This window comes from Oncorhynchus mykiss, chromosome 16 (assembly GCF_013265735.2).
Source record: "Oncorhynchus mykiss isolate Arlee chromosome 16, USDA_OmykA_1.1, whole genome shotgun sequence".
In the NCBI taxonomy this organism is placed as follows: domain Eukaryota; kingdom Metazoa; phylum Chordata; class Actinopteri; order Salmoniformes; family Salmonidae; genus Oncorhynchus; species Oncorhynchus mykiss.
Window position 1 is genome coordinate 47,717,648 of NC_048580.1, and position 17,409 is coordinate 47,735,056.

Here is a 17,409-nt window from a genome sequence, read left to right on the forward strand (position 1 = left end):
CACCTCCTCAACACATCCATCATGACTCTCCCATCTCCACCTCCTCAACACATCCATCATGACTCCCCCCATCTCCACCTCCTCAACACATCTATCATGACTCTCCCATCTCCACCTCCTCAACACATCCATCATGACTCTCCCATCTCCACCTCCTCAACACATCCATCATGACTCCCCCCATCTCCACCTCCTCAACACATCCATCATGACTCTCCCATCTCCACCTCCTCAACACATCCATCATGACTCCCCCCCATCTCCACATCTATCATGACTCTCCCATCTCCACCTCCTCCACTCTCCTCTCAACACATCTATCATGACTCTCCCATCTCCACCTCCTCAACACATCTATCATGACTCCCCCAATCTCCACCTCCTCAACACATCCATCATGACTCCCCCAATCTCCACCTCCTCAACACATCCATCATGACTCTCCCATCTCCACCTCCTCAACACATCCATCATGACTCCCCCCATCTCCACCTCCTCAACACATCCATCATGACTCCCCCCATCTCCACCTCCTCAACACATCCATCATGACTCCCATCTCCACCTCCTCAACACATCCATCATGACTCTCCCATCTCCACCTCCTCAACACATCCATCATGACTCCCCACATCTCCATCTCCTCAATACATCCATCATGACTTTCCCATCTCCACCTCCTCAACACATCTATCATGACTCCCCCCATCTCCACCTCCTCCACTCTCCTCTCAACACATCTATCATGACTCTCCCATCTCCACCTCCTCAACACATCTATCATGACTCCCCCCATCTCCACCTCCTCAACACATCCATCATGACTCCCCCCATCTCCACCTCCTCAACATATCCATCATGACTCTCCTATCTCCACCTCCTCAACACATCTATCATGACTCCCCCCATCTCCACCTCCTCAACACATCCATCATGACTCCCCCCATCTCCACCTCCTCAACACATCCATCATGACTCCCCCATCTCCACCTCGTCCACTCTCCTCTCAAAACATCCATCATGACTCCCCCCATCTCCACCTCCTACACACTTTCTCCTCTCATCCTCTATGTGTTTTGTCTGGGTAACTTCTCCTCTAGCCGCTACCCTCTCCCTGGTGGATTTGTCCCCCAGCCCAGGGGGCCCACGGCTAGCATGACTGCCCTTGGTGAGGCCCTTGGCTTGGCAGAGGCAAGCTGGGACACAATGTCCTCTGAGGCAAGGCGAAGTGGGGTGCAGAGTAGGCAGACAGTTAGGGTGGGGGACGAGGGAGGGTAGGGCAGGCAGACAGTTAGGGTGGGGGACGAGGGAAGGTAGGGCAGACAGACAGTCAGGGTGGGGTACGAGGGAGGGTAGGGCAGGCAGACAGTTAGGGAGGGTAGGGCAGGCAGACAGTTAGGGTGGGGGACAAGGGAAGGTAGGGCAGGGCAGGCAGACAGTTAGGGTGGGGGACGAGGGAGGGTAGGGCAGGGCAGGCAGACAGTTAGGGTGGGGGACGAGGGAGGGTAGGGCAGGCAGACAGTTAGGGTGGGGGACGAGGGAAGGTAGGGCAGGCAGACAGTTAGGGTGGGGGACGAGGGAGGGTAGGGCAGGCAGACAGTTAGGGTGGGGGACGAGGGAGGGTAGGGCAGGCAGACAGTTAGGGTGGGGGACGAGGGAGGGTAGGGCAGGCAGACATTTAGGGTGGGGGACGAGGGAGGGTAGGGCAGGCAAACAGTTAGGGTGGGGGATGAGGGAGGGTAGGGCAGGCAGACAGTTAGGGTGGGGGACGAGGGAGGGTAGGGCAGGCAGACAGTTAGGGAGGGTAGGGCAGGCAGACAGTTAGGGTGGGGGACGAGGGAGGGTAGGGCAGGCAGACAGTTAGGGTGGGGGACGAGGGAGGGTAGGGCAGGCAGACAGTTAGGGTGGGGGACGAGGGAGGGTAGGGCAGGCAAACAGTTAGGGTGGGGGATGAGGGAGGGTAGGGCAGGCAGACAGTTAGGGTGGGGGACGAGGGAGGGTAGGGCAGGCAGACAGTTAGGGAGGGTAGGGCAGGCAGACAGTTAGGGTGGGGGACGAGGGAGGGTAGGGCAGGCAGACAGTTAGGGTGGGGGACGAGGGCGGGTAGGGCAGGCAGACAGTTAGGGTGGGGGACGAGGCAGGGTAGGGCAGGCAGACTTTACTCTGCCTGCTCTCAGAGGGCTGTGCTTCCAACCAACACAGAGATAAAACGTTCACAAGGTCTGACAAACGTGTTGACATGTATATTCCATAGAACGCCCCATATGCAAGATGACTCTTGTGCCAATGTCTGTCCTTCCTCTTCTCTTCCCCCTCTTCCTCCTCTTTTCCTCCTCTCTTCCTCCTCTCTTCCCACGCTGCTCCTGTCCTTCCCCCCTCTTCCTCCTCTCTTCCCACGCTGCTCCTGTCCTTCCCCCTCTCTTCCTCCTCTCTTCCCACACTGCTCCTGTCCTTCCTCCTCTCTTCCCACGCTGCTCCTGTCCTTCCCCCTCTCTTCCTCCTCTTCTCTCCTCTGAACCAGTGTGAGCCCACAATGCCACAAAGCATTAGGCCCAAACACCATCACACACCCTCCACACAGACACACACATGCACACACACACAAAGTCCAGCTGAGCACGTCTCCCACCATGTGCCAGAAGAGGTGACAGAAGCGTTCACGTTACACATGGGACTGATTGACTACAGCAGGCAGGCCCAGACACACATAATGTCATGCTGACCAGCAGCTGAACGATACACACACACACTCACTCCTATCTACACTTACTCATTAAAACACACCCACACACACACAAACGCACACACACACACACTCCCACACATCATTATAGACATCCACACCCAGACACTAACAGGCACTAACACACAAAGAAAAACAAACAGTCTCTCTAACACACTTACACACCCACTTAGCTAGACTGCTGTTGGTTGGTGTGTCGGTGCCTCTGGGGTGGCAGTGGTGCTGTAGGTTTTAATAAAGGCATTGTCTTTGGAAGCTGTCTGAAGGGACTCTGCGAATGTGGGAGGAGAGGAGAGAGGGCTATTGCTCTGGGACACGGGGGCCGTAGGTTCAGTGTCATTGTGGCCCCTCAGTGGAAAGGTACTTATTGTTTGATAGTTTCAATATAAGATAGTACATGGTGTGTTTGTGTGTTAAAACAGAGGTGAAAAGCTGACATAGCCCACTGCTCCATCTGATGGTTTCCAGGAGCCATAACAAGTCAGTGTTTGTTCTCTCTGACTACTGAAGGGGATAGGGGAGGAAACAAAGACACACACACACACACACACACACACACACACACACACACACACACACAAACAGACAGACAGACAGACAGACAGACACACACACACACTAGTCAAAAGGACTGGAGCACTCCCTCAGATCCACTTTGTGATTGGCTGCAGTCATCAGAAACCATTCCTGTGTAATAGTAATGTGTGTCATTTAAAAGGGTACTCTGTAGTTAATGAGCGATCCCTCTACGACGCTAAGGTGTCCAACACCCCTCCTGACAGACTGTTCTTTACCCATACAGCTCTCAGTCTGAACTGGTTCGCTCTCTGCCTGTTCTTGTCTGCACCATGCACCTGGGCTGCACCTTTCAAAAAGACTCCTCAGGCATCCATTTGTGTCATTTGTGATGGACATAAATGTCTGGTCCTTATTACATGAAGCATAGCATGAGGTTGACTGACTATTCACTATCCACCAGATCACTGTCTACAGCTATGGTGTCAGTTTGCCACCCCTGTCCTGTCGTGTCCTGTCCTATCCTGTCCTGTCCTGCTCTCATTTTCCTCTCAGCAGCACGCCAGCATCAACACTTCAAGCCGCTCTTTAAAAAGGTTGACAGAAATAATGAATATGGCCATCTGCGTTGGATGCAGGGTGTAGAAATCCTAATTGTCCCTTTTAGTCTGTTCCCTACATTCAGAGAGAGAGAGGAGAGGTATATGGTAAGAGCGATGTTAAATCACACCGCAGGCCAGGCGTTCATTAAAGCCATTATACCAGCCTCTCCCTCTAATGGAAATGGAAGCCAGCGCAGGCAGCTCGCTCTAGCGTTGGGGTGTAAATGAAAGTTGGGAAAGATTCCCCTGGCTCTGACAGGTGCAGTCTGAATTAGCTGTAGGGCTGTTCTAGCAGTCAGTGGGAGAGCGCTGCTATTGATTTTAAGCGCTGTTGCACTTCCTATCTGAAAGGGAATGTGTATTACTAAGACTCGGCACATCAATCACTCTGCCGCTCGACTTCTCTCCCCTGGCTGCTGCCAGGCCTCTTCTGACTCAGGAAGGATAAACAAACAGATCGGACCCAAAACAAACCAACTCAAACACTGGATGGAATGAATATTCAGTAGGCGGCTCGGCCCATGTAACAAATAGCTAATAGATAAAATGTGCACACGTAATACCACTCACTACACTCACTCCTTATTTGCCTATTCATTATTTATCCTCCATGTTGGCAGTGTGTTGGTAGTGTGTCATGCAATCTCCATGCTTGTCCTGGGTTTTGTGTCACCTTGGTTAAACAGCTTGCGTCAGCTCTCTACTCGCCCCGTTCCCCCTCTCCCCCTCTCCCCTCTCCTTTTAGCATGTTTATGACCTGACTACACACACACACTCCGAGGTGTGTCTGTGATGACAAATGGCCCTCCGTCCAGGTCCCAAGCACTGCTCTCCCTTGTGCGAACCCTGACCTGTGACCTCTCGGCAAAGTGCTGTAGGAGAAAGATTACAGCCCATCAATCAGATTCCCATCAATCACCCTGCTACCCTGTCTGTCACAACACTTTACTCTCTCTGTCTGACAGACTGCTCCAAGAACACAAACACTCCACCAGCCTCCCCCTTTCCAGCCCCACCCTCTCCACTCCTGCCTGCCTGGCCAGCTCACCTCGTCCGGCCCCCGTACATAAACGCCATAACAGCCCTAATAAAGCAGCTCCTCTCATCCTTGTCAAGTTCAGCTCTGCTCCTGTCCATTCCTCTGTAGGCTCTGTGGCTCTGTCTGGCCCCCAGCCTTTATCTCATCCCTCAGTGCCACATCTACTAAGACATCAGCACCCACACGGGGCTCCTCTAGGACCCAGCAGGCTGGTTGACAGTGAGTCACAGAGACTCCACCGCCCTCACCATTATAGTCCAACTGGATGCTGATTGGACAATGTGTGACTCAAGCCTCGAGCTTTCCCTGTTACTGTCTATCGGTCCCTTCATTCTCCAGAGTACCGCTCCTATACTTATGTTAATACCGCTGAGTGTTCATTTTCCCTGGGTTTTTCATTTCAGTTACGGTTAGTACAACTAGATAACAGAGCCTGCTGTTTTACATGTTCCTGGAGACAGCAGTTAATAACATTGGGCCTAATGTCAAATATTCCACTGGTGTCTGAAGACAAGGAGGCCTGGTGTGTTGAGTTAATTGTTGTGGGTTGATGATAAGAAGGTGTAGAGTAGAGGCCAGGGTGCTCTTTGGGCCCTCTTCTACAATTACACAGGAAAACTAATTGGCACTTTCTTTATGTGGAGCCATTATCAATGTCCCTGGCAGGCAGAGGAGAAGAGAGGAATGATCTGTGTGTCAGAGGGCCAACAGTACAGTTACACATGGATGAGGACTGTTAATAACACCAGGGATGGCTCGCTGCGTGAGTGAGGATTCCTCATCAGAATGTGTTAGATCAGTGTGTATGTGGGGCTGTGTGTGTTCTGTGTTCGCTGCATACAGACAGAAGAGCATGGGGAGGATGGGGAGGTAGATGGAGAAAGGCTAGAGAAGGCCAAGCAAGTCAAAACCCAGAACTGCCAGACATCGGGAGATTAGTAAAAGCTAGTCAAATGAAGAGTTATGTTATGTCCGGAACCGTGCTGCAGCCAATCAGCATCCAGGAAGGGAATTACACGTTGTAGAAATAAGAGTAAATAATGTTGCAGTGGAAATAACATCAACACTGTTGACATTTAATTCCATGTGTCAGACGCGAGCGAACACGTTGATAGGACACGGCTTGTAGACGTGTTGGCATATCATGTTACTTATCATGGACAGCATCACGGGGCCGCCATCATCTTTCTTTTCCAACAGTGACCTCTTATTGACATTCATATCCACATTCCCCTCTGTCTCTCCTGGCCCACGCAGAAGGAGCTCTCAATGCAAACCCAGTTCTTTCTATTGGAGAGTGTGTGAATGTGCAGACAGATACCAACACATTAGCATCACAGTCACAGCGGAGACCAGAGGAGTGCATGTTGTGTTAATTGGCCCGCTAAAAGGCAATTATTAGTCAACATTAATATTCCATCGTCTGGCTCAAATAGCTTTTGAAAGGTGCAAAGTTTTCCAAACTGCCATCAGGCAGATTGTAATATTAAACAGGCATCTGACTCTTGACATGAAGGGAGTGGTTTTCTGAGTGGTGCAGGAGGGATTCCTGGTACTCAGCACGAGACAGATCATTTTTCTATTTTTTTATCAGTCTGTGTAGTGACGCCTAAACACTAAAAGGCACAGTGTGGATTTTCCTGTGAAGAAAATTGTACTTTGCAGTTGTTTCTTGGGAGACTGCCTCACTTACCTTGTTTTAGGGGACGTCGTTAGCCATTCCTCATGCTTTTCAAATGTTATCAAGTAAGCTGCAATCTCCTGTGAGAGAGGAGAACGGGAGAGAGGAGAATGGGAGGGAGGAGAACGGGAGGGAGGAGAGGGAGGGAGGGAAAGAAAGGAAGGCTTAGATGTGTCATCTGTAATCACCAGGAGCTTCTGTTGCTAATACATTGTTGAGACCACGGTTCATTGACATTCAGACAGGAGAACACACAGCACAAACACAAAAGGGGCACAGAGAGGAGATAGGCCTGACGCTCCGGTAGGATCAGCCAGGTAAATGAAGATTGGGTAAAGTAGCACACAGTAGACAGACAGAAACAAGAGATGCAGCACATAACAGCTGAGTTCAGACCATCTTTGTTAAGCAGACTTTGATCTGCCTCTCCTCAGAACAGAAGACTTCAAGGTGCTCTCCCACAGATTGACGTCTCCAGTGTTCCACATTCAGACAGAGGCTTTTAACATTTTTTGGTGCCCCCCCCACCCCCTCCCACACACACACACACACACTCACACAGTGCAGGATGCCATGTACTGGAACAAGGCTAGCTCATATGTGGATGGTATAGGGTCCTTTACAGTCCTATACATCTAGTGTGAAGGAGATGCGTTAGATAGACAGTGGCGTAGAGGAATATAATAGAGCTGCGCTGTCATGTTTCCAGTGATCAGAGCGGCTCCTGCATCAGTCAGAGAATGAAGGCAGAGCGGCCCAGACTCCCTACGCATTTCTACACCAAACTAATGGGCAGAAATAAAAGCACTTTGGATGCTGCCAGACAACCTCATGATTACCAGTGACAGCCAGCAATTCATCCCTCAGCCAGAGCATTTATCAGCTGCTCAGACAGACAGACCGACAGAGAGACAGATAAGGAGGCATGGAGCAGAGACCTGGTGCCATCTCATAGTATAATATCATCTTTTAATATCCAGGGATGTGTGTGTGTGTGTCTCCGCGTGTTGTGAGTGTGTTCAAATAGGAGTACGAAACTTTTGCGTATATGGGCTATGTTTACACAATATGTCCCTTTGTGTTTGAGGTTACTTCTCCTGTCCACACGGGGCAATCATGTCACAATAATAAGAGGAGCAACAACGGAAATAGCCGCAAAAAGAGATACGATTGGCAGAATAAATCCCCATTCACATACAGAATAAACCCCCTTTCTCAGAGAGCCCAGTGTGTTAAACATCTAGGAGCTGAGAGGCAGCATCCCCCTGGTTCTGTGTCATAATGAGTGTGTCCTGGCTGGCATCTACCAGAGGCTGGCTGAGCCTTCCCAAGGGGTTGCTGGGGGAACCAAGGTAAGGAGGGAGCCAGGGTGAGGAGGGAGCCAGGGTGAGGAGGGAGCCAGGGTGTGGAGGGAGCCAGGGTGAGGAGGGAGCCAGGGTGAGGAGGGAGCCTGGGTGTGGAGGGAGCCTGGGTGAGGAGGGGGCCAGGGTGAGGAGGGAGCCTGGGTGAGGAGGGTTCCAGGGTAAGGAGGGAGCCTGGGTGTGGAGGGAGCCTGGGTGTGCAGGGAGCCTGGGTGTGCAGGGAGCCTGGGTGAGGAGGGGGCCAGGGTGAGGAGGGAGCCTGGGTGAGGAGGGAGCCTGGGTGTGGAGGGAGCCTGGGTGAGGAGGGAGCCAGGGTGAGGAGGGAGCCTGGGTGAGGAGGGCGCCAGGGTGAGGAGGGAGCGAGGGTGAGGAGAGATCCCAGGCTGGCAGGGGTCCGCTGGGGAGGGGGTAGCATGACTGGCACCCTGGCCTCCAGGTGCAGGCTGGCAGATAATACAGCGTTGATTAACTTCCTGTCCCCCTGCCATAATGACTGGAGGGGAGGCAGGCACGGCATGACAAGATGGAGGCAGCATTAAGTGGAGATGGGGATGAGATAGGGAGGAGGGTGTAGGGGGGGGGGGGGGGGGGGGGGGGGTAAAGCTGTCGAGAAAAGCTAAAGGGCTGGAGCTGTTCTTTCTTCACTTCAGTGTGTAGCTAGGGGTTTGATTAGGAAGAAGGCACAATAAAATGAAGAGAAGGTACAGCTTTTTAAGTGAAAGAGGCACATATGTACATTCTGGCCCCTGAGACTAGAAGCATATGGATACCAAGGAGAACCGAGAGAACGGTACATTTACTGTGCCAACCAAGACTACACAACCAAGACTACACAACCAAGACTACACTGTTGTGGCCAACTACATGGAATATTCACATATGGTAACTAGCACCTGTCTCCTCATCAGAGGAGTATGAGAGAGACTACAGTACATAAGAGCTGGATAAAAATAGACTAGACAGGTTTTTTTGCACTACCACTCCAACAGAAAAGTTACTTTCCTGCATATATTATGAAATAAATGACTACTACATTAATTTCCCCCCTCCCTCCTAAAAGAGGCAGATGCTGTTGGGAGGAATAAATAGCGGGTGTAACCTCCTCGGTGACTTCAGTGCCTATTAGTGCCTTAGTCCTCTCCATCACTCGTCTTAAAAGTCAGCCGACCAGGCTGGGCAGCAGGAGATGAAATAGTGGGCCCAGTCAGTCCGGTAAATAAAAGAGGAGTGGATGGAGGCTCTCTCTCTCTCTCTCTCTCTCTCTCTCTCTCTCTCTCCCCGTCTCTCATCCACCTCTCTCTGAACAGATGCCAGGGATTACTCCAAGCCCCCGATCAACCATAAAGGTGCAATAATCTTACAGCGAGAAAACAAACAAAAACAGACGTGTGGCCGTTAAACAGCTGCAAAGAGACAAAGCTTGTTTGGACTGCGTAATGAGAGGCTAGTGCTGCTTTCAGGTTGACTGCACACGCTTCATAGGCAGAACAGAGCAGAGTGAGGCGGAGTGGAGGGCAAGGCAAGCTGATGGTGCATCAAAGTCAAGCCAGCAGCTGTCAACGAGCTCTGGACTCTATCGGCTGACCTTACTGCCTCTGGCCTGCACTCCATCACAATGGGGAAATATTCACACACCAGCCTTTCAGTATACTATGTACATTATGTCTCTACCTCTCTCAATCACAGCCAGGTCAAACCTAGTACACTATGTCTCAGCCACTCTGACTCACAGGTCCAACCTAATACACTATGTCTCATCCATTCTGACTCACAGGTCCAACCTAGTACACTATGTCTCATCCATTCTGACTCACAGGTCCAACCTAGTACACTATGTCTCATCCCTTCTGACTCACAGGTCCAACCTAGTACACTGTCTCAGCCCCTCTGACTCACAGGTCCAACCTAGTACACTATGTTTCATCCATTCTGACTCACAGGTCCAACCTAGTACACTGTCTCACCCACTCTGACTCACAGGTCCAACCTTGTACACTGTCTCACCCACTCTGACTCACAGGTCCAACCTAGTACACTGTCTCACCCACTCTGACTCACAGGTCCAACCTAGTACACTGTCTCAGCCACTCTGACTCACAGGTCCAACCTAGTACACTGTCTCACCCACTCTGACTCACAGGTCCAACCTAGTACACTCTCTCACCCACTATGACTCCCAGGTCCAACCTAGTACACTGTCTCACCCACTCTGACTCACAGGTCCAACCTAGTACACTCTCTCACCCACTCTGACTCCCAGGTCCAACCTAGTACACTGTCTCGCCCACTCTGACTCACAGGTCCAACCTAGTACACTTTCTCACCCACTCTGACTCACAGGTCCAACCTAGTACACTGTCTCAGCCACTCTGACTCACAGGTCCAACCCATATCTGTACTTCAACTTACTCCACTCATTCAATATACTATGTCTAGCTGTTTGTCTAGCTCAGCTCAAGGAACACTCCCTCGCAGCAGAACTGGGTAAACAGCACCAATCAACACAGACTAGCTGTGAAAAAGAGAGCATGATCAGTAGCTAGCCTCTGTAATTGACACAGGGAATGAATGCAAAGAGCCCTTTCATTTAGTAAAGACAACAACATGCAGCTGTTTGCTGCTGAAGCCCAGCCATTTCATTTGTTTCTTTTGTCTCTCTCCAAAGCTGTGACACGTACGTCTACGGAGAGCACAGATAGTATGCTAGCTACATGACAGAGTCCTATACCAGTTAATGGGAGATATTAGACACCCTGAAAGAGTTTGTTTGTGCATCCTCTTCTCCATAAGCCTGTTACAATCAGAGAGGCTGATGACTGTGACCTGTCTCTGCCTGGCATGTGATTACCTTAATAACACTCCTTTCCTCTTCCAGTCTAACCCAGCTATCTCTGTTCTGTCTGTCCCGTCTCCCTCCTAGCAGTCACATGGTCCCCGTCTCCTACAGTAAGTGTGTCGTGCTTTTCTAAACGTTGAGGTGAAAGCCTCCAAACGAGATTCACTCCGAAACGTCTGGCTTTGCCTTTCACTGCCTCCCACTTGTCAAATGATATTTTCACACAGTGGAAGTTGCAAAATCTCGCTTTGAATGTCTACCTATTTGAAATGAGAGATGACACTAACATATTCACCCTATTTTATTTTCTGGCACCAAAACGAGAGAGAGAGAGGGAAGCAGGTAGGCGGCAGCCACTCCACAGAAAAGAAACACTGTTTGACCCTGTCTTTGTCTTCAAATCAACCATAATGACTGTCTGGGGAGCGAGGGCAGTTCCTTTGTGAAGCTGATCAGACCGACTGCATCACCTCATTACACCCTCTCACATTCCATGGTGCGACTTTTCTGCATTCAAGTCAGTTAGTCAAAGGCTGGTTCACTTTCTGATGGGACTCTTTGAGCCCCTAGTAGTAACACTGTCCCTATGTGACCTAGGGGCCAGGCCAGCTACCCGCCTGGCCGGCTGCCTAGCTGTTTGTTGCTGTTCTGTTCACCGCGGCTATGCTAGCTTTGATTTATGTGTGTGAAGAGAGGCATTGAGAGGATCAACAGTCCCCTGTCTGGAACGGCAGACCTGATCACTTGAAACAACTGTTGTCGTTCCATGAAAAGGGAGATACGAGTCTTTTGGCATTATCTCAGGGCGCATCAGACACCTGTCTCTAAACACCATCCATAATGGCTCTCTCTCCCAAAGTGCAACGGAGAATTTGATCTGAAAGAAAACAACAGAGAAGCACAGATGGGAGGTAGACGGGGTCTCATGTCTTGGAGGCATACTCCCGCCTTTACGAATACAAGCATCCATCCATGCTACTAGTTGATGGGTACATTTCCCCCAAATACTAATCTTTAACAAAACAGTGACAGAGGAAAGATACATGGGTTTACTCCCTGGTAAGTATGAGCCTTTAAGAATGCAGTGCAGAACGTATGAAAAGCAGAGGTTCAACAGTTATTCGCCCTCTTTTGAGCCATTACGTGTCTTTTTCACTCGTTGTCTAGCATAAGGGCACTAATGAAAAGCTATGTTAATCGAAAGCTCTTAGAAAAACAATTTTCTACAGTGTATTGATTAGCAGCCTCAGCTAATGGCACTTGAGAATCATCATAGAGCATAGGACAGGTTAGGATAGGGTATATAGTAGCACAGTGCCTCTGGTCATGCTTTAGTTGAGGCCTGGGGAATGAGGGAATGGATCCTGCCTGACGGTGCTGCTGTCTTTGACCTTGGCCTGCACTTGAAAGCAGGAAGCTGTATGAGCGGAAAGGGGTGGCGGTTGAAGACGGATATGGTGAGAAGAGCCTCCCTGATGACCTAACTCCACAGGATCCCAGGCTCTGTATGGAGAGCCAGGTCATCTGATATTTCCTCCAGGGCAGCCCATGAAACATAACTGGCCAGGGCCAGGAGCAAATGGAATAGAGGAGGGAGGAGGGAGGAGAGGTGGGAGGAGAGGAGGGAGAGAGGTGGGAGGAGAGGTGGGAGGAGAGGAGGGAGAGAGGTGGGAGAGAGGTGGGAGCATGGATAGCTGCTCCAGTATCAAGGGATCCCGGAAGACAAATTCAAATGCAATTAGACACAGGAGAGATGGAGTGATGGACAGGGAGAGAGAGAGAGGGAGAGAGAGAGAGGGGGAGAGAGAGAGAGAGGGAGTGAAAGACGAGAGCGAGAGGAAAAAATAAGGAATATCCAAAAAGTGTGATTATGACAGAGACTAATGTGTGAAAAGCAGGAAGAGAGTAAAGCTCTGATTAAAAGTCTGCATCCATTCACACTTCCAAAACGCAGCCCCCACGGTGAATCATCGGGTCTTTTTTCTTTATAATTCTTGAATGTGTAATGTCCTAGGAACAATATTTCAAACATTGTACCATCAATATGATCTCACGTGGCCATATAGCTGATTCAAGGTAGATCATTTTAAGTAGAGAGAAGTTAAGATTGTTGGATTGTAACTTTTTGAACATTGGAAATGTGCCATATATCAATGTTGGAAAAGGTGTAGCCATGGAATAAAACATTAGCTTGGTCCCAGAAACTAATGGTTTGGGCCAGAGCCAGCCTACATGATGACGTTATCAACTCCAATCCTCTGGCTAGATTTGTTAGAGACGATCCAATCGCAGATGAATTTGTTTACAACGCCCCTCGTTTTGAAGTCACACAAACGGCTTCAGACGGAATGTGTGTGGCAATCAATAGAGCCGCGGAATTAAATTCCGGACGAGTCGTCAGGCAAAGAAAAACGATTTTTAAAGCAGCACGGAAAGCGATCGCGGAAAAAAGGAAGGTATTTTACTGTGAATGTACAAGTGGATAAAATGAAGACCTATAAACTTTGTTCAAGTAACTTTACCTCAGCTTGCCTAAAAGAGAGTGAAGGCTGGATTAGTGTTACTATAGGAAGCAGTGTAGTACGGTGGACGCAAGTACTAGAAGGAGCTAGCAAAAGAGAGTGGATTAACAATAGTGTGTTGACAGCTGCACTTGGCATCTGCTGGTGAGGGGCGAGGCAGTTTGAGGCCATTCTATGAGTCCCTGAGCAGGTTTTAAAGATGCCCTGTACCCCACCACCCTGCCCATTAAGACCTTCTGCAACCTGCAGGGGGCTTCCTAGGGATGCCCAGACAGCGGGGGGGGGACGACACGCCGCTGCCTCTGTTTTATCACCCCTAACGGAATGCTCTACCTGCTGCTGCTCTATCCTACACACAGTGCTCTGTCTCCACAACCCATGTCCCACTGTACCAACATGGCAACCACCCATCCACACAATCCTGCTGAGGCTCATCATCTTGGGTGAACTGTTCCTGGAGCAGGACAGTAAATTATCCTGTAAGTATCCTGTAAGAGGGTAGACCTACTTTCTCTCACCATCCCTAATTGACCTGGTTGATAGTAAGGAGACTCCTGGCTTACATCTTTTTTGAATGTTTAAAACACACTTCAGGTATTTCCCGCAGCTACAACTGATGCTCGCCCTCTCCTGCATGGGAAGATGAGGGGAAAGACAAGCCGCCCATTCCACTGGTCTACATTATACCTAGATACACTGGGATCAATCCTACATTGATCCGGAACGGCTTAGATGTTCTCCAGGTGCACTATGGGAGACACTGGAGGCTTCTCTCATCGGGAGCCTTCTTCTCTCCCCTTCTGCACGCCTCCCTGCTTCCACAATCAATGGTATAGCATAGAATACTGCTCCACCACTTTGCACTGGGCTTGTCTATCTTTCTGTTTGTTTACCATGGCTGTGGGTGTTACAGTGTAACAAGCAGACAACATAATGGGTGAGAGTGACTGGAGAGGAGAGGCATTGGGTGCGGGCGGGCGGGCGGGCAGACGGAGGGAGGCGGGGACGCCGACCAGGGAGAGAGGGAGTTGGCACTTAGCTAAATTGTTTTGGCTTTGGTGTCACGGCTGCCGTCTCCGATGGAAGTGAAACTGTTCTTTGAGAGGATGTAATCATTTAGCCCTGAGAGAGGCAGTGCGATGGTCAGCCTCCACACGCCTGCCTCCCACCTCTCACCCCACAGAGTACCACAACACAAGAGGCTCGCCCGCCCACTGCTAAGTGTGTACGTGTCTGTGTGCACTACATGTGTATAGTCGTGTGGGTGTTTGAGAAAGGCGCACAGAGAACAGGAAATGTTTCGAGGCATTGAGAAAGATTGAAAGGAAGTGAGTAACAAATAAAAGGAGAAGGAGAAATCGAGTGCAGGGTGATGAAGAAAGAGATAAAGAGGGAAGATGGAAGAGAGAGGTTTATATGGGAATAGCTCTACGGTGTGGTGATGAGAGAGGGACGTGTGACGAGAGAGGGACGTGTGATGAGAGAGGGACGTGTGACGAGAGAGGGACACAAAGTGAGTGAAATGAAAGGAATCCATCTAGCAGTAGTTAGTGGGCAATAGGACTTAGTGGTTAGTGCCACGGTCTTCTAAGGTAACTGATGTAAATCATCAACACGGCCTCATTGTACAGGAATAAGGAGAAAAGGAAATAACAACACTATTATGACATACAATATGGGCCCTCTTCAGGTTTACCATTGAGAAGAGTACGTTTGGTAGCAGGCCTTTTCCCTCTCACTCTCTATCTCTCTAGCTGTAATTTTAGGGAGAACTTTGTGGCAGACAGGGGTAGGAGTCTTGACCCCGCCCCCCCCCCCCCCCCCGTGGCTCTGTGACCTCTGGTGTTCCGTACCACGTCCTCTTCCTCATGCCTACAGCAGGACGCCTGTGCCCCCGCTGACACGCCAACAGAGGGGAAGCGAGCTGGACGGAGCTCCCGCTATGCCTCGCCTGGCTCCATGACGCTGACCTTCCCCACCAGGCCCACCCGCTGTACTCTTCTCTCCTCTTCAACTCAGAACCGAGCCGAAACTCTCAGATTCTCACTCCAAGTTAGCAGTGGTGGCCCGAGACTGTGGCGAGATTCTCATAGCTAACTGCCCATATGCAATGACTGTCACAATCTTCTAGAAGGGTATACTGCTGTAAATACAATACAAATAAATAGCCCATGTGTAATGTTTTAGAATGTCTAGCAGCTGATCTACAACATGATTCAAGTTCTTTCCTGACAGATGAAATATAGTGCTATACAGGCATTATAATGAGTTAAAAAGTGTAATGATTCCACAAGTCAAAGACCACCTGTCAGGCACACAATGACGGGGCATCCAGGTCTGCAATCCAGGTCTGCCTAGTACTACCCACATCAATGACATGACATCAGACTCCCTTCCCAAAGTGGGCTTAGGGAAATTCGTATGATTCTGAACAGAAATCTGTTACACTCCATTTAGTGTGATATATATTATGTATACAAAAGTATGTGGACAGCCCTTCAAATGAGTGGATTTGGCTATTTAAGCAACAGCCGCTGCTGACAGGTGTTGTCATGTAAATGTTCCTTCACAGTGTATACAATCAAGCACACAGCCATGCAATCTCCGTAGACAAACATTGGCAGTGGAATGGCATTACTGAAGAGGTCAGTGACTTTCAAAGTGGCACTGTCATAGGATGCCACCTTTCAAACAAATCAGTTTGTCAAATTTCTTCCATGCTAGAGCTGCCCCGGTCAACTGTAAGTGCTGTTATAGTGAAGTGGAAATGTCTAGGAGCAACAACGGCTCAGCCGCAAAGTGGTAGGCCACACAAGCTCACAGAACGGGACGACCGAGTGCTGAAGCGTGTAAAACTAATCTGTCCTCGGTTGCAGCACTCACTGCCAAGTTCCAAACTGCCTTTGGAACCAACATCAGCACAAGAACTGTTCGTTGGGAGCTTCATGAAATGGGTTTCCATGGCCGAGCAGCCTCACACAAGCCTAAGATCACCATGCATAATGCCAAGCGGTGGCTGGTGTGGTGTAAAGCTCACAGCCATTGGACTCTGGAGCGGTGGAAATGCATTCTCTGGAGTAATGAATAACGCTTCACCATCTGGCAGTCCGATGGATGAATCTGGGTTTGGTGGAAGCCAGGAGAACGCTACCTGCCCCAATGCATAGTGCCAACGGTAAAGTTTGGTGGGGGAGGAATAATGGTCTAGGGCTGTTTTGATTGTTCTGGCTAGGCCCATTAGTTCCAGTGAAGGGAAATCTTAATGCTACAATGCAATACAATGACATTCTCGATGATTCTGTGCTTCCAACATTGTGGCAACAGTTTGGGGAAGGCCCTTTCCTGTTTCAGCATGACAATGCCCCCGTGCACAGAGCGAGGCCATACATAAATTATTTGTTGAGATCGTTGTGGAAGAACTTGACTGGCCTGCACAGAACCCTGATCTCAACCCTATACAACACCTTTGGAATGAATTGGAACGCCGACTGCGAGTCAGGCCTAATCGCCCAACATCAGTGACAGACCTCACTAATGCTCTTGTGGCTGAATGGAAGCAAGTCCCTGCAGCAATGTTCCAACATCTAGTGGAAATTATTTTCAGAAGAGTGGAGGCTGTTATAGCAGGAAATGGGGGACCAACTCCATTTTAATGCCCATGATTTTGGAATGAGATGTTCGACTAGCAGGTGTCCACATACCTTTGGTCATGTAGTGTATCATGTTTAGTTGGGTTGCATCAAGAATGGAACAGTGGTCGTACAATATCATAGGAATTAGAGGATGTAAAGCTAGTATCATATGTAGCACCCGTCATACAATCGCATACTAATTGGATGATGTAACTTATCGTACGTCTTGGGGAACGTATAGCATTATTAGTTTGCTTGTTGAATGTAACACCATAGGAGAATTACAGGGAGAATTAACGTTGGCAGTTAAGGGAACTAACAACAAAGGTTAGGAACATTGACGTAGCAGGTTAAGTTTAGAATAAGTCCCCGACGTGACTCGAACATGCAACCTTTGGATTGCTAGACTGTTGCTGAATACGCCCGACCAACCTCCCAACTTTCGTTTCTGTCTAAAGTAACTAGGCCATTAGTAGG

At 49.7% G+C, this 17,409-nt stretch overlaps 1 protein-coding gene across 8 annotated transcripts in view; it reads right to left on the reverse strand.

Annotated features, from left to right (window-relative positions):
* LOC110492148 (calmodulin-binding transcription activator 1) overlaps positions 1–17,409 on the reverse strand; it is a 499,040-nt gene that overhangs the window by 308,413 nt on the left and 173,218 nt on the right. For all 8 annotated transcript variants that reach the window (XM_036947094.1, XM_036947088.1, XM_036947092.1 and 5 more), the window contains one exon: positions 6,594–6,661. In XM_036947094.1, coding sequence (XP_036802989.1) covers positions 6,594–6,661 — 68 coding nt within the window. The remainder of the gene's footprint in view (positions 1–6,593; positions 6,662–17,409) is intronic.